At 35.2% G+C, this 21,130-nt stretch overlaps 1 protein-coding gene across 1 annotated transcript in view; it reads left to right on the top strand.

Annotated features, from left to right (window-relative positions):
• CBLB (Cbl proto-oncogene B) overlaps positions 1-21,130 on the top strand; it is a 192,615-nt gene that overhangs the window by 111,098 nt on the left and 60,387 nt on the right. The window contains exons 8-11 of the mRNA XM_087818138.1: positions 2,376-2,513; positions 5,308-5,395; positions 8,468-8,599; positions 19,253-19,456. Coding sequence (XP_087674264.1) covers positions 2,376-2,513; positions 5,308-5,395; positions 8,468-8,599; positions 19,253-19,456 — 562 coding nt within the window. The remainder of the gene's footprint in view (positions 1-2,375; positions 2,514-5,307; positions 5,396-8,467; positions 8,600-19,252; positions 19,457-21,130) is intronic.

Here is a 21,130-nt window from a genome sequence, read left to right as displayed (position 1 = left end):
GTGTATATTTGAATATCAGATTCATGTTCTTATAAAAATTATTTTTCAAGACATTCAGCTTGGCCCTGTGATAAATACATATGTACATATAAACACATATAAACCCATTGTTGTAAACCAAGCTAGTTTCATATCCTTAAGAACTTCTTCCATTATACCTCGCGTTGCTTTACAGCCACAGAATTGGTTTATCTTCCAGATGATAAACTGAATGAGATGCACAGAGGTTGGCTGTTTGGCCAGCCCCTCTCACTTTGCCCAAGAAATCACACTTTATTAATGGCAAATCTGGCATCAGAAAATGTCTGCTCCCTGATTAATGCATTTCCCCACAACTTATCTAGAAATGCATTAGGCATATACTAGCCATTGGTGCCCTGGCAGGTGGCGTGCTGGGTACAGCAGTATTGGCAGACCTGTCTGCACACACTCACGTCTTAGTAAGGAGACACCATTTTTATGTCCATGAGTGTGCTGATTTTTCACATAGAGGCCATTTCATTTTAGGAAGGAATTTGATGTGTGTGTTTTTTTAAGTCTACCTTTTTCTTCCAATATTTTTATTTGATTTGTAGTGTAAATGGTGCTTGTCTTTTAACAAAGTCTTTTCAAGCACAAGCCAATGTTGTTGATTCCTTTCTTCTTTGCTGTAATGAAAAATTCCCCCTTTTTATATTTGACAATCTGTATGGTATGTAAAAAGAAGGTTGGGGTGCAGAAAACAGTGTACCTCACGTTCTGGTCTTCTGTTAAGGTTAAGGAGAGCTGGTTCTCATTGGGACCATGAGAGCAGGTCAGATATTTTGCACATGGACAGTGGCTTAGATGAGTCATTTTGTTTCATCCAAGAATCTAACCCGGGATTTTCCATAATTTTTACTGTCTAGATTGGCATCAAAATATTTTTGTTCTTGGAGTATGCTTTGAAAAATGTGATATGGTTGGGATCATGCAATCTTTGTTAAACCAATTTAACACAAGTTATTTGGGAAATTACCTTGTTCGGTTCTATAAATATAATAAGGAAACTGAGTCCCTCTTATGTTCTCTTTTTCAAGATCCAGAGATAGTTAATGACAGTGTTGGAAGCAAAAGCCGGGTCTCATCACTATTGGAATAGTTTTCTTAATAAAAAGATATTGCTCTCTGAAAAGATGCCTTCCTTTTCTTCACAACTTGCCCTGCAGCAATTTATTCTACTTAGTTTTAGGTAGTTAAAGATGAAATGTGTAGCTGTGGTAAATTATAGTAAGTCAGGTATGGTGGGGCTTTGCAGATGTGTTTAGGAAAACTCTCTTAATGCACAAATCAAATAATTTTGATACAGATTTGTTTTATAAAATATGTCTGTTTAACTGGCCCTTTGTCTTGGAAGGCCATCTGTTTGTCTTTATGGTAAAGAAAATAGTTGGGCCTTTTCCAGGGATGTTGGGTTCCTCAGGTTGTGCTTTATTTGGGATCCAACAGGCAGGCATTAGTCTGTGTGGGATTTTTTTTTATCTGATTAGGATGCCAATAATTGAAAAGTTGATTTTCTGTTTTCAGGCTAAGAGAATGTTTTTAAACTTTATTGAGAATTTATTTTCAAAGGCTCTTATAACCAGAGTGAGGTTCTTAATATTTCTACGTCAGCTCTTTAGAGCTCTTATTTAAAGATAGTATGGCTGGAATATTCAAAAGAAAAAGTGTTATTTTTAATTATTAATACAACTTATTAACCCAAACTGCATACTTTTTAAGTTATAAAATTACATATTGAATTCCACAGTAGAAACTGGCTCAATTTATGTCCGAGATGGACAAATTAAATTTTTACTTACCTGTTTTATTTTTACTTTCCAAATGTGATTTGTCCTAGCTGGTTCTTACCACTAGCACTTCTTTGTTTTTAATCCTTACCTGAAGATATGTTTTCTTTATTGATTCTAGAGAGAGAAGAAGGGAGATGGGGAGAGCAAAAGAAACACTGATTGGTTGCCTCCCCTATGCGCCCTGACCAGGGATCAAACCTGCAACCTGGGTATATGCCCTGACCGGGAACTGAACACATAGCCCTTTGGTACACAGGACAGCGCTCTGACCACTGAGAAACACCAGCCAGAGCACCATGGCGATGGCAATAAATCACTTGATAGTCTACAACTTCAATTATTTTCTCATATTACTCTGACGACATTTAAGGGAAAATGATCATTGCTTCTGTTACAGTTCAATACATGGAGGAGTACAATAGTGTTAAAATAATTTAGAAGAAATAAATTTATATCAGGAATTCTAAATAATTCTGTTTATTCTTTAGCTTTAAAAAATTAACAAATTGTATAGTGCTTATATACATTTTGAATGTGATTAAATAATTTCCTCGTGTTTTACAGCTACATTTTCCGGTTAAGCTGCACTAGATTGGGACAGTGGGCCATCGGCTATGTGACAGGGGATGGCAATATCTTACAGACCATACCTCATAACAAGCCCTTATTTCAAGCCCTGATTGATGGCAGCAGGGAAGGATTGTGAGTATGAGAAATGGGCGTCAGGGAACATTCACAAATGTGAAAAGTACAGGCTGCTCTGAGATGGAGAAAATGGATAGTGAGGCTGGTGACATGGTTGCTTGGTTTTTATTTCAAGACTAAGAAATAGATTCTCCTTCATTTTTATTGTTTATCTCCTAATCTAAAATAGTTATTGTAAGGTATCCTAGTTATTTGAATTTTACCTATATGTTATAGCAAATAAATTCCAACATGAAATGACTAGTTTATATCTTTTAAAGGAAAATAAGTTGCAACTTAAAAGTTGTTTTAAAATAGATATAAAACTATACACACACAGGGGTGGGCAAAAGTAGGTTTACAGTTGTGAACATGGGAAGCAGTTTATTATTGTGTTATTATTCATTAGTTACTGTATTTTCCATACGAATAACTGTAAACCTACTTTTGCCTACCCACAAATTTGAGGCAGCCTGATAAGCCCCTTCATAGTAAACACAACTCTCATTCATTTTAGTCCTGTTCCACTTCTTTTGTTATATTTTCAGTGTTTCTTCACCACACTGACTTTTTGTTGCCCTTTGCCTTATTGAGTAACTTGGAGACAGGTGATTCCACCTGCTGCAGCGTGGAATGTGATAGAAACCGAGCAGGAGGAGGTCTGCCAGAGTCAGGAAAGAGCAAATGATTTAAGTTTTACCTTTCCAGAAATAATCGCCAAAAAAAAGTGGTGGGATCTATGTAAAGAAAAAGTGCATTTTCTTATAGTTGTGAGCTTTCTAGAAATCCTTACATGAGAATTGTATGGTAAACCGTGGTACTGTGCTCTTCTCTTTTTTTCTCTTAATTATGATAAATTTGCCGTTCCCAGTTATACTTTTCCTCTAGTGCAGTAGAGATTCATATGTGTAGCTTTGAATCACTATGATTGCAGGATTTTTGTTTTTAAGAAAATGTGCCTTAAAGTTTTAATTTATAAATAGAGGTTATGAGTGGGCAAATCTGTAATTTGATATAGTTATTTATATTATTACAATGCCTTCCATCTATTTTTCAAAAGTCAATAAAAATAACACTGATTTGTAATCAGTAGTGTAGCTTCTGAACACCTACATAAATTAACTTAATATTTACACAAACACACATACATACACATCGTCAGGGAAGTGTGAAGAATTGAATTTGTACTTTAGGGTAAATTATGTTAAAAACGGATCAGATTGGAATTTTAATCTGATAAGCAGATCAGATTTTTAGGTTATATTAAAATAGATACTATATTAGATCATTTTTCGTTTTAAGATCAGTAAAAGCACAGAAGGGAAATCACCTGTCTAGTCCAGCTATCATCAGGGTCAACAGTTCTTCCTGATATTTAACCAATATTGTATTACATAGGTGATAAATTTATTTTGATAACCAGCCAAGATGCTTTCCTCCTTCACTGTCTTTCACCCTGGTTTACTGAGGACAATTATAATTGAATTGCCCTTTATACACTAAATAAAGAGAACCTTTAACTTTTTCTCTAACAGTCTTATTGTCATATTTGTAAATTTTCATTTCTGACTTCTTCCTAGAATTTCTTCATGTTTTTTTGAAGTGTGGTGATCAAAATTTACATAATAATTTTTAAAATTGGACACTTCAGGGTATAAAAAGAAACTTACTTATCAACCTTTGCTTATCACTCCTCATTTAATATTTGTAGAATTTTATCCCATCCCCATAATGAACTATACATTTATATCATATTCAGATGTAGTCAACTCCTTTTCCTAAATCTTAAAAAAATTATCTCATTGATTTATTCCTTACCGTTTGAGAATTGTCTGTTCTCCAAGTTAACACTAACATATTTATAGACTCTTCATTTAAGGATAAATGTTTTTTGTTACTTCACAGAATAGTTTTAATAGTTCGCCCTTTAAAGTATTCACCATTGTAATAGTATATTCTTAATTTTTCATTTAAGCCGTCTAGAACAGAAAGATATTGAACAAAATTAACCATAACTTAATGAGTTGACAAAATCCAACAGTAATACTGCCATTAAAAAAATTTTTAAATAGGTATTTACCAACACAATAAACTTAATTTTAATAAGTTTCTTACTAAAAACTCTTTTAGCACAGCAAGATGGCATCATTACTATAACTTTAGAGAGTTAGTTCTTATTTCAGTTCTCTCTAATAATGAACCTTATGTTTATAAATCATTGTGTTTGTAGCTTGATTTGAAGTAAATGAAGGATGGACTTATAACACTTTCTGATTTCTTTAAACTTGTGTTGGGTGAGTAGAAAGTGAGATGGAAAAAAAGAGAGTGGGAAACTAGAGAAATGGGAACACTATACAAATGTCTGAATAACATTTGGGAGAAATATTTAATTCTGTTTTTCTCTTTGTGGTGTTAAATATATTTGTGTAAAATACCTTTAACGTTAACTATGCTTCAAATGAAAGATGTAATAATTGTAAAAATATATATATTCAAAGTAGACTGGAATAGAACATGAGAGACCAGTAAAATAAATTTTTAACTTATCTTTAGTATATGCCTGTTAGGTTATTTATTTGAAAATGGTTGCTTATTGGCTGAGTTATACATTTCATATATGAAAATTATTTCTAGATTTTAAATGTTTTAAAAAGAACTTATTATGGCATTAGTGATAGAATAGGTTCTTGATATAAGTTACATAAAAAGGAAATATACAAATGTGTGTTTGAATATAGAAGAATTTGATTAAATAACCTAACTGCAATTAAAACATATGTTTCTAGTAATAACAATTCTGTTTATAATCCAGCTACCTTTATCCCGATGGAAGGAGTTATAATCCTGATTTAACTGGATTATGTGAACCTACACCCCATGATCATATAAAAGTTACACAGGTAAGGACAATTTGTGCAAATGTATTTATAATTAATAAGTATCTAGAATGCTTTTGACATAAATAAGATTCTCTACTTATTCTAGAGCCAGAATCATGTAAAGGTACTTAATGCAGAAGATACATAAGGAAATTCTAAGAGTATTTGAAAGGAAAATACATTACTTTTTCCATTTTTTTGAGTAAAGATTTTTGCTGTTAATCTTCTTGCTTCCAATATAATTTTGTTAGTTATTTGGGGAGATTGATAGGCAAATCTATAGGTAGGTAGACAAATATGACCAAGCCATAGGTTTAGGAAACCCCATAGCAGATCAGGATAATTATAGGCATTAGCTTTTAGAGTTGGAATGAATAAGTGAAGCGTATTGAAGATAATAATTATATTCTTATAAATCCATTGTGGCAGCCTCATAGATTGAGTGGGAGTATAACTGGGCAAAGCCTCTCTTGAGGGTGATATTCAGTAATAATCAAAATCTAAATAAAAATGTCTTTGACTCTAGATTCCATATATAAATCACTTGCATATACACACAAAGATCTATACCATGGGTGTTCACTTTAGCATTTTTCATAAAAATGAAAACTTACAAAATACTGAAATATTCTATCATAGGTTAAAAAAGTATTATACCTGTACTGTATCATACTGTAAAGCCATTAGCAGGAGGATGGTAGCTCTACATACTCACATGGGCACCTCTGCATTTTATGCAAAAATGTTCCATCTATGGGAAGCTCAATTATGTAACATTTCATTTTGTAAAATTACATTATGTAAGTTTAATTTCTGTAAATAAAGAAATCACCACATATGAACATACGAATATACTTTTTTGTTGTTGTTAATCCTCATATGAGGATATTTTTCCCCCATTGATTTTTAGAGGGGGGGAGAGAGAGAAACATCAGTGTGAGAGAGACACATCAATTGGTTGCCTCCCGCACACGCCCCAACCAGGGCTGGGACTGGAGCCTGAAAACCAGGTACTTGCCCTTGACCTGGAACCGAATCCGCAACCCTTTGGTGCTTGTGCTGACGCTCTAAACACGGAGCAACACTGGCCGGGAATGAATATACTTTTAAAAAATAAAAATTAAGAAACACTAAAGTGGTAACAGTGTTTTTAACTGAGGAAGTAAAAACATTTAGGGAATCTGGGAAAAAATGAAAGAATCATTTTCCATATAATCTAGTTTTAAAATATCCTGTAACATTTTTGTGATGTGTATAATAAATGAAAATCTAATAAAAAACAAATTATAGGTTTGGGGGAAGACAATAGATAATTTTTTAGTTTATTTCTAATTCTTTAGATTTTAGTCCCAATGGTCTTGATTATTATGTGAAACACACTTGTTGACATATGTACAGTTTGTGGGCAGTTTTAAAATTTAATATATGATTTCCAGTTTTTAAATTATGTAGTGATTCTCTAGTATACAATATTTAAATATACAAAATTTTTATTTTATAAAATTCCTTTTTATAAAACCGTTGTTTAAAAATACCTATTCAGGTATCATTCCCTTAAATGACTCATAAATATTTGACTATCTTACCCCTTACATTGTATTAAATTCTTCATCTAGGTTTTTAGCTTATGGTAATTTTTTTTATAATTGCAAATTGGTCCTTTGTCATAACCAGTGTAAGTATTTGCCTATTATTTTATTTTATTTTTTATTTTATTTTTTAAAATATATCTTTATTGATTTCAGAGAGAGGAAAAGAGAGGGAGAGAGAGAGAGATAGAAACATCAGTGATGAGAGAGTCATTGATCAAGATCATGTGCCCTGACCGGGAATCGAACCCTGATCTCCTGGATCCTAGGTCGACGCTCAGCCACTGAGCCACGCCCAGCTGGGCTGCCTATTATTTTAGGGACTCCAGTAATTCATAGTTTTGGGGAGTTACTTTAGATTTATTTATTTTTTTCCATCTTTATCCATTCTCTCGTCTTTTTCCTTAAATTATTTTTAAAAAATTATTTATATAGTCATACATACACCCATTATGGTAGAGATAACTTACATATGGATATGTATGTGTATATATGTGTATCTATTATGTGTATATATATGTATTTTTTTTCTCACCAAGACTGTAAGATCTTTTAGTAGGTTAGGGATTAAGTATTGTCATTTATTTATCATACCCAGTACTAGGTACATGGGCACCTTCTAGATTAGAACATTGTCTTATTTAAACAAATTTTATCTCTATAATTCTTTTTTTGTGTATCCTTATTAAATAGCACTTATTTTATTTATTTTTTTTTGGTATTTTCCTTACATTCACCAGTATATTTCTATCTCCTTTGTGACAGATCTTTTCAGTATTTGAACAATGAAAATTTTACCATGTCAGAAGGTTCTAAACTATAGTAAATCAAGAGAAGGAGTTTTGATAAGACAATTTTTGGTTGCTGAAGTGATTAGGATTGGGAAAAGAGTATGCGATTTAGTTAGAGATTTAATACAGAATTTGAGGAAAATTTAAACTTATTGAGCCTCAAATTTTTTTAAATTTAATATATCTTATTATGCTTTGGAGATTATATAACACGATAAATGTGGGCTGGAATGGCTTGGCAAATGCTTTTCTCCCATTCTGGAATTTCTATAGGTATCTAAGAAATAAAATTTAATGTTCAGCCAGAATCTGTTTATTCATATACTTTTGTAATTTGCCAATAAAATTAAATGAGTATGTGGCATTTACAAAGAAAATAAAATTAATTATATTGCTTTTTACAACCATAAGTTTGTTCTTTTGTGTCACTGTGACTCTTGCAAGTCCCGTCCTAAAGGAATAGTACAAAGCATTAAATAATCCAAAGTAGTAAAGGAGCTTATACAACTGCTGATAAAAGCTTAAATTTTTCAAAAAACATATTTTATAGACCAAATCATCATTATCTATTTAAAACATGTTTCAAATGGCGACATAATCCTGACAGGATCAAGTGTGGGAATGTACTGTAAGTCATGGTATTTGAGAAAATTCAGTATTAACAATTTATGCAAGAAATACATTAACATTACTTTTTCCCCCCCAAATTCCAGGAACAATATGAATTATATTGTGAAATGGGCTCCACTTTCCAGCTCTGTAAAATCTGTGCTGAGAATGATAAAGATGTCAAGATTGAGCCTTGTGGGCATTTGATGTGCACCTCTTGCCTTACAGCGTGGCAGGTATAAAATAATTAAGCTTTAATTAGCAGTGTGAATATCTTCCTTATATTCCCTATCACTGTCTTTTCAGTTTTTTTCGTCTTGATTCAGGAAATAATACTGATGAGTGCTTTGTTTGAATAGTTGTTTAAAAATATCTCATGTGTTTGAGTTTCTTTTATTTAATTTGATTTTATTGCTTTGTTTTATATTTTGTTTCTTTTACATATATAACTTTATATTAGTCACAAGTAGTTCTTCTATAACACTGTTGATTTCAAAAAGTCACTTATGCATATTACCAATTAACTACATTTACAGGATTTACTGTAGATCAGATTCTAAAGCAGAGTAAACTCCAGTACATAAATCATATGTTGATGTTTCAACCACCCTGCTTCTCCTGAGGAGGTGTGGCTCACATCTCATGTATGTCTGTGGTTGCTCTGTGAGGCTAATATGGGAAAATCAGACAGGAAACATCTCCCAAATACTCATAGTCCCCACAGAAACGGGGGACTAATTTAATCTAAAATTAAAGTTTTTAGATTACAGAAGCAGAATGAAGATAAACTACCTTCCCCTCTCTAGGCAGATGTTCAATAAGTATAAATTGATTTAATGTTTTGAGTAAGACCTAGAGAACAACTGGTTTCCCCAAGGGCTTTCTTATACTTATCTATCTGTAATAAAGGGTGAGATTTCAAAACGGATCTTTGGACAGATTTCCAATTTTGAGTATTTGGAGGATTCTCAGAATATTTTGATCAGGCCATTTTTTAACTGCTGTTTAACACTGCCAGTGTTGAAGTGAGTGTTGTTGATGGGGTTTAGTTAGAAAGGACATAATTAAATGTCAAGCCTTTTTGAAAAATTGCAGTTGCTTATGTGATTGGCACCCCTCCACTGTTCCTGAGCCCTCTGGGTCCTGGATCTTCTCTCCGCCCAGCCTCCGCTTGCCTGGGGAAGGGTGGCCTTGGGTCAGGGAGGGCAATGCAGACTGGGGGTCCTCGATGCCTGATGAGCTCTTCACTTGGCAATAAAATATAATGGTTTTCTCCTGTTTGCAATCTTATAGAAAGAGGCTCCTTCTTCCTTTGGGGATATTTAAGAAATGGAGAAAAAGAGGAAGAACTAAGAAATTAATTACAATTGAGTGAGGTTTTTCAGAGCCGTTCCTAACTCCTGGCATCTTTGTGACCTCAGCTCCCATTAGTTTGGCAGACACCTTCAATTCATAAAGATTATTGTTTAAAATGTACAAAATAGCTGTCTACCTGTGGCCTCGGGTGAATAAAAGAGTATGGCTGGATATAAAACGGACCAAAAAAAGATTTTATTTTACTTCCTGTATACTTCTTGAAAGAAATACATCTTTTAAAATTTCAGCACCAATACTATATATTTTATTTAGTAAGTTTGCGAACTATTTGCCGTAGGTATATCACGTGCAGGGGACACGGGGCTGTTCCCAGTTGGCACTGGCCTTGTGTTACTCTTTGCCCTGTAGGCCGCGGGCCGTGCCTGTGTATTACTGTGCGTTCTGCAGATGGTGCAGTTCCCCCTGCTAGTCACTGATCAGTTCCTTGCTTCACTTAATGATTTTTGATGTTGGTCTAGTGCGCTTATATGAGGATACACCCAGTCATACCCATAATTTAACATTCGGTGTTTCTGTTTTACTCTGAAGTACTTCTCAGTTTTACTTTCAGAAACTGAGGACATTGCCAAGCACCGAAAACAGTCTGAGCAAAATTTTAGGAGAAGCTGTGTAAGAAAGTAGTAATAAAGTAGTGGTTTACTAAGTAGAGCAGTAACAAAAAGTGACAAATTCAAAAGTATGCAGGGGTTGAAATAATAATCAGATGAAATCACACTCAGGGCACTAGTGGTTAAAGTTATTAAGATCTTACTTAATCTGATCATAGAATTTTGCATATGGATTAATGAAAAATATGCTAAGGAATTGTTTCAGCATTAGTTTTTAATTCTTCCCACCCAGGACAGTTAGTGATGAATAAACACTTTTCTGATGTATGTTCCCATAAGCTCTTCATTGTATTCATATTGTAAACATTTACATATCTACCTGTGTCTTCTCTAGATGTGGATTGCTTTACCTCCTTCACAGTCCCTCACTGAGCAAGTGTGCTACCCACCTGCACACTGGGAGTTAGTAAATTCTTATGACTGCGTGCTAGAGGATATGTAAAGGAAAGGAGAGCTACGATTACATTAAATAAAAAGACATTTATAGTGTAGATTAATTGTGAAAAGCCCTTGTAATGTCTTAGATTTCACACTGGTGCTTTCTGCTAACCAACAAATCCTGTTTTGGCAGCTTTCATATTGTTGTTTGAACAGCAGTGTTTGACAATCATTAAACATGTGATTGCAAAATACCCCCATTATTGAATAAAAATAAGTCATAAAATTAATCCAGTTGAAAAACATTAGCTATGCTAAAATCCTCACATTGTAGCCTCAAAGCTGCTCATTGGACTTAACCTAATTGATGGTTAATATAAGAACACAATTGTTGAACATTTCTATAGTTTTGCAATATATTGTCAAACACTATCTAAACTACAGATGTAAAGGAAAATGTATGAGTATTAAGTCTCTGGTTATGTGTACATGTCGTTAAAATATGTCTCTTTTGCAACTTTCTCATTCGAAATGGTACAGGGCTAGAGTCCATATTTTCTGACTTTAAAGCCAGCGCTTTTGTTCTATATGCTTATTTGATTTTTTTTCCTGTGGAGAAAAAGTTAGGTTTTAAACTTAATTATGCACAGGAATAATTTTGTTATTTTGCTTCTCCTAACTGGTTTGGTAGGAGCAGACATGAATTGTTTCATGCATCATTCTGCAAGATCTCAAATCTAGTCATTCACTTATTCATTTATTTATTTAGGAAACATTCCTTTAGCAGTTGCTGTGTCCCAAGTTCAGTGCTAATATCTGAGCTAAGAACATTAAGAAACAGCCCCTAGCCTCAAGAAGTTAAAATGAAATCTGTAAGTTTTATAAAGAGGCATGCTATTAATAATTAGTTGAAATGAACATCCTGTTATCCTTCAAATTTAATTATGAATCTGAGATATTTTTTGCTACTTTCTATTACCTTGGTTGGGCATGCTGATAGAGAAAGGATTTTAAAGGCTGCATGTCTGCCAAGAAGCTCTGATAAATCAGTCAGAGTCCAATAGGAAAGATTAAACCCTGACTATAAAACATTATGCCTGTGTGAACTTTTAGCAAGTCATTCTTCACCAGCTTTTCTTTCCATTTGATGCCCTACTTTGCTTTAATTGAAATTCATTGGAGACTTAAATTTTATGTAATTAACAGAAACCCTAAGAAAGGCACAGCAGTAGTGTCAGTTGTTACAGGCTGCGAGCGGTTACTCTTTAATTGCTGTCATAATGGCCCATTAGTCATGCCTCTGAAGAGGTGTCAGATACTTTTTTCCTTCTGAAACATCTGTGTTATTTAATAAATTGAATAAGCAAGGCACAGTTTGCACAGAATACTAAATAAGTTGAATAATTGCCTCTAGAGGCATTCTTTGAAACAATATCATGCTGGGTGTGGCATTTTTTTGTTACCTGAGGCAGTAAAACTTGGAGGGTTTCCTTTCACCCCCACACTATGCCACGGATTTTAACAAAACCTTGTTCCTCACCGCAAATTCCTCCACATCTTCCTTGCCATAGTAGTGTATTATGCATCAGTGATATTGCAGGGTTACCACATAGAGTGTAAAGTAAGGAACTGTTTTCATTCTGTGTTTTTTCCAGAATCTAGAACATGGCTTCTGAGCTCATGAATGGCACAAACTCTAAACCATGTTCCTCAAATGTTGCTTTCAAAACAAAAATGGATACACTTGTGTTTCAGTTGGATTTGCAGCCTTGTTTTGCATTACTACTAAGAACTTTAATTCAATTAAAAGTAAAATTAGTTTTTTCCTGTAATTATTCCTTTGGTATACTTTTTCAGAATAATTTAAAGGGAAGATATAAGAGTGTTCAAAATAGTAATTCACAAAAAAGCCAGTAGATGAAAATCAGCACACACTGATTTTAATATGACGTGTGATTTAAAAGATTTATGGGTGTCCTGTATTTAGACATCCATAAATTATCAGAGGAAGAAAAATGTGTGGTTCTCTAGGAGAGGCGAGTAGCCAACACCATCACGTTTAAGTCAATAAGAAATAATCTTGCCCGGCCAGGCGTGGCTCAGCGGTTGAGCATCGACCTAGGATCCAGGCGATCAGGGTTCGATTCCCGGTCAGGGCACATGCCCGGGTTGCGGGCTCGATCAATGGCTCTCTCATCATTGATGTTTCTATCTCTCTCTCTCCCTCTCCTTTCCTCTCTCTGAAATCAATAAAGATATATTTAAAAAAAAACAAAAAAGAAATAATCTTTCGCCCGGCCAGCATGGCTCAGCGGTTGAGTGTCAACCTAGGATCCCAGAGATCCTGGTTTGATTCCAGGTCAGGGCACATGCCCAGGCTGTGGGCTCGATCCCCAGTCGGGGGCGTGCAGGAGGCAGCCGATCAATGACTGGCATCATTGATGTTTCTCCCTCTCCCTCTCCTCCTCCCCCTCCCCCTCTCCCTTCCTTCTTCTCTGAAATCAATAAAGATATATTTTAAAAATAGATATAATAATAATCTTTTGCCATATCTTCCTTCAAGAGCAACCACTTTTTAGCCTCAGTGAAATTTTGTAACCCTGGCACTATAAATGATATCTGCCTGTTATAAGTTGGTATTTATGTCTTGGTTACAAGCTGTGTCTTTTTGAATGCAATAAAATGTTGGAGCGAGCTCCTTTTCACTTTGGGCATAATGTAGGGGCTACTTGAGTTGTCCAAAAATATTATAATGATATCATGAACTACCTCCAGTTCATGATTCTACAGATGACAGGAATGAAAGGGATGAGACAGGTATGAAAAAATAAAATCTGGCAGGCCAAAAGCTCGTCTCTGAATCTAGTGACTACACTGAATAGACGCTCACTGTATTGTGATGTGCTTGCTGCACAATAGCAGATGCACTTGGGAAACCTTTTCAGTGGGCTCTAACAAGGGCCTTTAATAATAGGTGTTTTAAAAGTTTGCTCCATTGAATAAAATGTCTTCAGAATGCAAACTCTCATAAACTTCATGCATTAAGGTTTTAAATTGGATTCTAGCAACAAATTTTTCGAAAGAAAAGCTCTTTCTCCAGGAATACTATAATTACTAGGACAAGTTTTGCATCTTCATATTAAAAATAGAAACTTTTCAATTAGAACAAACAATATTTATTGATGATAGTAGCTTCTTTAATTTGAAACTTGCAGCTTGAACAAAATAAATTTTTTTCCATTTTTGAATGATCAGTAGTAGGCAGCTATTTTTAAACTTTATTTTAACCTAGGCCTTGAATCCAAAATTGAGGAATTACTGCATTCTGATATTATAGTGTAACATAATGATAGTGTAATGATGAAAGATTAGGATTTTAAAGCAGACTTCTGGGATGTAATTTCTTATTCAGTACTGCTTAGCTGTGTGACCTCCCCCAAATTACGTAAACTCCCAATTTTCTTGTTGGTAAAATGTGATTAACAGTTGTACCTATCTCTTAGGATTAAACGAGTTACTATATGAATAGTGCTTACAACAGTGCCTGGAATTTTAGTTAGTATCATTTCAAATTTAGTAACTGATAGTATTACTTTAGGAAGATATCTCATATTTCTGATTATTCTTAATTTATACATACTTATAATTCTGCAGTTTTTATTTTGTTTTTTATTGATTTTAGAGAAGAAGAGAGAGAAAGAGAGAGGAGAGAGAAACACCAATTTGTTGTTCCACTTATTTATGCATTAATTCATTGATTCTTGTATGCGCCCTGACTGGGGAGTGAACATGCAAACCTTGGTATATTGGGATGACACTCTAACCAACAGAGCCACCTGATCAGGCCTCCAGCTTTTAAATTCATTTCATTATAAGATGGAATTCTTAAGAATTTTTTTCAGATGCTAAGACATGTTTCCTTTGTTATCTTACTATATTTCTTTGTTCTTGAGAATATTTTTTATAGTAATTATACCAACTGGAATTTACATAGCACTTTGGAAAGCTTTGAAATATTTTATTTTGCTCGGTCTTTAAGATGTCCCTTAAAATTTACATTCTCCCAAACCCTACGAATAAAATGAAATGGCTTACCCAGTGTCACATAGCTGCAGTTGGTGGGTGAAGTATTCCAATGCAGTTGTCCTGATTCAGAAAGTCTGTGCTCCTTTTCTGATTCACTGTTTTCATGGGCCTCCCAAATTAAAACCAGAAATTCTGCATCTAGATTCACCAGTGTCTTCTGCTTTGCCCATCATAAAAGAGCAACAGAACCAAAGATCTCTCCCCCTCTGGGTTATTTAGTCTAAGATTACTATTAATGATCCTCATTCATTCTTTTATTTATTTTAACAAGAGGTTACTAAGTTTCTGTTGGAAATATTATGCTCTGAAAATGCTTAGTATGGACTCAGTTTACTCTCAGTGTATGTATGTATGTATCTAGTTATCTACTTATTTCTAATTGTTCCATGTTTAGAAAAATGATTTATGGAAACTTCAAATCTACATGAAATATAACAAGGTAATATAAATTAGACTGATACAGAAAACACATGCACAGTAAAAATATGAAATGCATTCAAATATGAGACTCACGAAGTCCTATGTTTTCTCTCGGGCCCTCCATGTAAATTGTGTATGTGATGAAGTGTTTGACCTTAAAGTGTGTCTTCAAATAATCATCCTGAGAGCAGATAAATTGTATTACATGGTTGTCATAAAAAAATTAAAAGAAGGTATTTAAGAGATAATATCCATCTGAACAATATTTAAAACAGAAAGAATATGGAAGGTGACTGACATGATGATAATGCGATTCTGGTAATATTTATTAGGATTTTTGCGTAGGGTGTTATTAACGAATGGTAATTAAATTTTTTTTCTGTTTTTCTGTCAACATTGATTTGTTCTCAGGTTACCTAAAGTTATATTTCTATTCAGTATCATTAACTTACAACAGCAATTTTCAACCTTTTTCATCTCATGGAACACACAAACTAATCACTAAAATTCTGCAGCACATCAAAAAATATCTTTTTTGCCGATCTTACACACACACTCAATGACAGGTATAATTTTTGTTCATTCACACCAGCCGGCTATTGTTCGGCTGTTGTCATTTTTAAATTTGACAGTCTAAGGGAAAAGAGGTCAGAGCCCCTGACGACATAGTGAGGTACTGCATGTTTTAAAAATTCTTGCAGCATACTGGTTGGAAATCGCTGATTTATGGTATTAATGATTGGCCTATATCTGAATTATTTTATTGTGAGCATATACATAGTTAAGTTTCAGTTGAACATAGTACTCACCAATAACTTCTGTATCTTTTGTTTGGGGAGTATTTCTTATTTGAGGAAGTGAAATCTGGGTCGATTAGAATGGTGGAGTCCCAAGTACTTCCTCTTAACATTCTCAGAATTTCAATATGTTGGAGGCTAGAAAAGGAGTTAGTTATTGGTCTTCCTTTAACATATGCTCCTTGAACTTGCATTAAGTATATGTTGACAGAAACACTATTTTAGTTACTGAGGCACAATGCTGATGAGTTATATGCCTGTTGAAGACATCCCTCATGTGTATTCAGTCAACCATCTAAATGAAACCAGGGCAGAGCACCAAGGTGGCATTTGAGAATTTATGATGAACCTTAATTTGCATGTGACTGTAGACAGTTTACAGAGAAAGAGTGATGGGTGCAGTCATATTACAGTAAATACCGCTAAGAAGACACATTTAGTGTGATCTGTTTGCAAATCAAAAAGGATTAACATTGCAGCTGTTTTTCTGATCTAGTGAGTAATATTCTCAACAGAGATAAAGCTGAACAGAAAACATCCTTTGTGATATATACATAAAACAGCGACTCTAACACGTATCAGTAATTTGTGTTGCATTTCAGATAGGAGATGGAGCAAAATTTAAATTGGGCTTTAGATGAGCTGTCCCAGCCTTTTTCTTGTACCGTCCAGGTGCTATTACTGACTTCCATCTCCTTCCCTTTCCACACTTCACCTTTACAGTCATCCTGTATTAGGAAGTGGAATACAGAACTCGAAGTCGCCCTTAACCGAAGCAACACGCAAACTGACCCCGGAGGCTCTGCGAGAAGCCTTTGGAGCAGAGCACGCTGGCGCTCACCTTCTAGGCAGTGCACTCAAACATTCATGACTTTAATGTTTTAGACTGAGCGCACTCATTTTTAGTAATAATTGTGTTGTAGTTAGGTCTTAAAAGATTTTCTATTTTTAGATACACATACTAAAACATTGACAGATGAATTTATGTAATGTGTAGGATGCAGTTCCAAATAATCCAAGAGTGGAGGGAGTAAGCAAAAGCACAGATGAAACAGGACCGGGTGTGAGTTAATAATGGCTGAGACTGGGTGACAGGTGCATACAGATCCATCACACTTTCTCTCTGCTTTTGTATATGTTGAAAATTCTCTGTAATACGTTTTTTACTGATTTCAGAGAGACGGGAAGGGAGAAGGAGAGATAGAAACATCAGTGAGAGAGAGACATTGATTGGCTGCCTCCTGCACCCCCCTGCTGAGGATCGAGCCTATAACCTGGGCATGTGCCCGGACCAGGAGTCGAACCAGTGAGCTCTTAGTTTCTGTGTTGACACTGAACTTCTGAGCCACACTAGCTGGGCTGTAATTTTTTCATTTTTATGTATGAATGAGTGAAGGGTCCTCTTAGGGCCGGAGTACTGCTTCCCATCCTTCATACGGTGAGGGCACAGGGAACATCAGCTCTTCACATCTTGCTCTTATGTATTAGAACTACCTTTTGGAAATTATCTAAGGAAGATCTACAAGACAGTTCCAGCAGTGGACACAATATGGATCCCTTCTGACTTTTATAATAAGGGGATTTTATCCACATGACAACATATATTGAATATGCACTTAAACTTAATGTTCTTATTATTGAAACATAGGAGAAAGGTTTAGTTTTGCTTAAATATTTACTTCCATATTAGAAAATATCAATGTAAGATAGAAGATTTAAGTCTCCGTTTTATCATCCGTAAAATGTGGAGCAAATATTTAAGATGCCTCGAAGCCCACCAGACCTGAGCATGTGTGGCAATACATGTCAGAGGATTTTGTATTAACATGTCTGTTTTTTCCCCAGCACTTTAGTTCAACTATTGTACCATTCCAAGTTTCTTTCCCAAATTATGTAACAGTAGATAAATAAGGGAATGTTGCAATTTCTTTTCATTAACCAACCCAAAGAGTGTTTGTTTTCCTTTATTTTGACAATTTCTGTGGCAATGTAGATGTTCAGTTTGTTAATCTGAGTGACACTTGGGAAAGAATAAACTACCTACCACAGGATCTGCCACAGAGGGATGTTCAGTCATTGTCCCATGAGAGGAGAGTGAGAGTTACTCTACTGCTGATGGGCATGTCTCTAGATCACCAGTTTCCCATCACACCAAGGGCATGGGGCAGTTTTGAGTTAAATACTGAATGGTTTCCTTAAAGATGTCAGTTTCCTTTGCATCCCTTGTCTCATCTCTAAAATGGTTCTAATTCATCTCATTTCTGCCTTTACATGATTTTATGATTTTTACTGTTTTTTAAATGACACTACTAAAGTCAGGGTATAATGCAGACAAAAAAATATGGTGGTGGATATCCTATGCCATTTATCTTTTTAAGGCAGCATAATCAACAGGGCAAGAAAACAGTCTTGTTTTATTTGCCTGGCAATTGTGACTTTTTAGGGCAGTTTCTTTTGAAAATGGAATTGGGAGACTTTGAATAAAACCTTTAATAATTGCCAATAAATAAATTTCTGTCCCAAAAATATCTGCACAGATCTTTCTGAAGCATCTAGTTTGAAAGATGAGGGGCGAAGCTTACTATGTCACATAGTGTTATATTCCACGTGAGCTGTGTCAGCACACAGGCTCTCGGAACAGATTATGGCTTCTGAATATAGATATACTTTATTTTCCCCCCACCGATTACTTATAGATCAATATTTTAAAAGACCAAGGCAACTAAAATGGCAATATTTTGCCATAGTTATATGCACAGGAACTTTTCCAGAATGGATTTGAAAATGGATTGTTCTAATTGCTACTATTACTTTATAGTGAACTTTTGTCAAACTGTTTCTTTTATAAATGTTTAATTAGCACTGGTGCCTTTTGGTAAAGAGGGACATGATTCAGTTTCTAGTTTTCTGCAGGATTAAAGTTTTGATACATTAAAATTATAAGTGAACATTCAGGAAAATTAGGTTAGGCTCTTTTATTTTTTGGCAAATCAAACTTTTTTTAAAAGAAATTTTTCTTTAAAATTTTGAAATTTGAAATACTGAAAGTTTATCATATATTTAGGCTTTCTGTTCTACTCCCACTACCTCTTCTTCCACCCCCTCTGATTAGCCTAAAACCTTTTAGCAACTTGATTTGTTACTTATAAAACTTTGGCCCCTCCCAGGACTGTTTTATTTGAACAAAGACCAATGAGCACATTTTTTGTGTGTGTTTGTTCAGGAGTCAGATGGCCAGGGCTGCCCCTTCTGTCGCTGTGAAATAAAAGGAACAGAGCCCATAATTGTGGACCCCTTTGATCCAAGAGATGAAGGCTCCAGGTGCTGCAGCATCATCGACCCCTTCGGAATGCCGATGCTGGACTTGGACGACGACGACGACCGAGAGGAGTCCCTGATGATGACTCGGCTGGCCAATGTTCGGAAGGTAAAACTAGAAGACACGGGTCTAATTAGGGTGGTGTGTGGACGTGAAGAAGAAATGCTGCTGTCACAAATGGGGTCTTTCCGAGCGTGTTTTGGAACGGAAGACTCAGGCATTAACGGGAAGGTGCAGATGGAAGTGATGTTGGCAGGACGATGAATTCATAGAACTCTGGACTCAGAGTACACTCTTGCTGGTTTTGAACTTCACAATGAGAGATGGTGAGAGCTTCCGTACAGAACTATGCGTTATCTAAGACTAGCAATAGCCGATCTGTGAGGGAGAGTTTTAAAAAGAAAATTACTAAAATTGGAAATGATGAAACTGATTAAAAATAGTCTTTGTTGGAGTCTAAAAGAAATGTCTGACAAAGTTACTTACTTCCCAGGGAAGCCAGCCTTCTGTTGGGTACTAAGAGGTCACACAAGACTTACCTTTGTGCATTTACCATAATCTGTGCTTTGCTTATCAGTGTTGCTGACTCATAAAACTGACTTTCACTGAGAATGGATACTACTGCCCAGTTGGAGTTTATGTAACCAGGCTCACAAGGGACTAGTCACTGAGCCAGAATGCCAACCGAGTAATTTACAGGCCAGAAATGTAATGATCAAGAGAGCTAGACTCTAGGTATCAAGCTAGTCTCTGTACAGTAAGGTACATGAAATTCAGATTATGCTCAGAACTTTTGTGCTCTCAATGTCAGCAAAATGACAATGAATGGTATGAAAGGGCCTGCAAATACCACCATGTGAAGGTGCCCCCCTCCCTCCTGGCTCAGGGCAGACATGGCTAATCAATCACGGCACTCATGCCCGCTGACTTCAGACTTGGCTTACACAGCCCTGTGGGACCTCCACTGCAATTCATTAGGATTTGGCAGGTAACATGAAACCCATTTGCCATGTAGGTGGAGTGACTATAATGTGTAATGACATCAGGTTGTACTTGCCATATGCATCTGTCTCTCTGGTAGGAAATCACTTGGTGCAGAGAACATATGTGGCTATTCAAATGTAAATTTAAAATAATTAAAATTTAATAAAATTTTAAAATTTCATTCCTGAGACACACTTGACATATTTTAAATGCTCAGTAGCCACTTGTGTCATGGCTACCATATTAAACTCTGCAGATAGAGAACATTTTCTCTAGGTATTGAAATATCTAATGAAGGTAGGTATAATAGAAGTATCTGTTATCCAGAGCTAATTCTGCTGGACAGAGCTTTATGAGATCATTCCTGCAGGCTTTTAATGGAAGAAGCTAGGTCTTGGTGCAAAAAGATCTTTCATTTAGATTTAATAGCCTAATGATCTTAGCTTTGTCTGGATATTTGAATGTGATCTAGCAGTGGAATCAGCAGACTATGGCCTGTTTTGTTTGTTTTTCTGTGAGCCAAGAACGATTTTACGTTTTAAATGGTTATATATTTAAGTGATTTTGTAAGTACCTACATAATTTCCCTGACTTTGCATCTTTGCTTGCAAAGCCTAAAATATTTAATATCTGGCCCTTAAGAAGAAGACTGCAGTCCCCAGGTCTAGGGCACTCTAAGCATTTAAAGAATGTTTATTGAATGCACGAGTAATGGGGAATGGCAGAACAGTGTTTGAGAAGCATACAGCAGCTCAGATAGCTCAGGTGACTTAGGTGGTTATGTTTTCCAGCTGGGAA

This window comes from Miniopterus natalensis, chromosome 6, assembly GCF_054644295.1.
Source record: "Miniopterus natalensis isolate mMinNat1 chromosome 6, mMinNat1.hap1, whole genome shotgun sequence".
Lineage (NCBI taxonomy): Eukaryota > Metazoa > Chordata > Mammalia > Chiroptera > Miniopteridae > Miniopterus > Miniopterus natalensis.
Note: the sequence above shows the minus strand (reverse complement) of the source record. Positions and strands in the feature narration are given on the sequence as shown.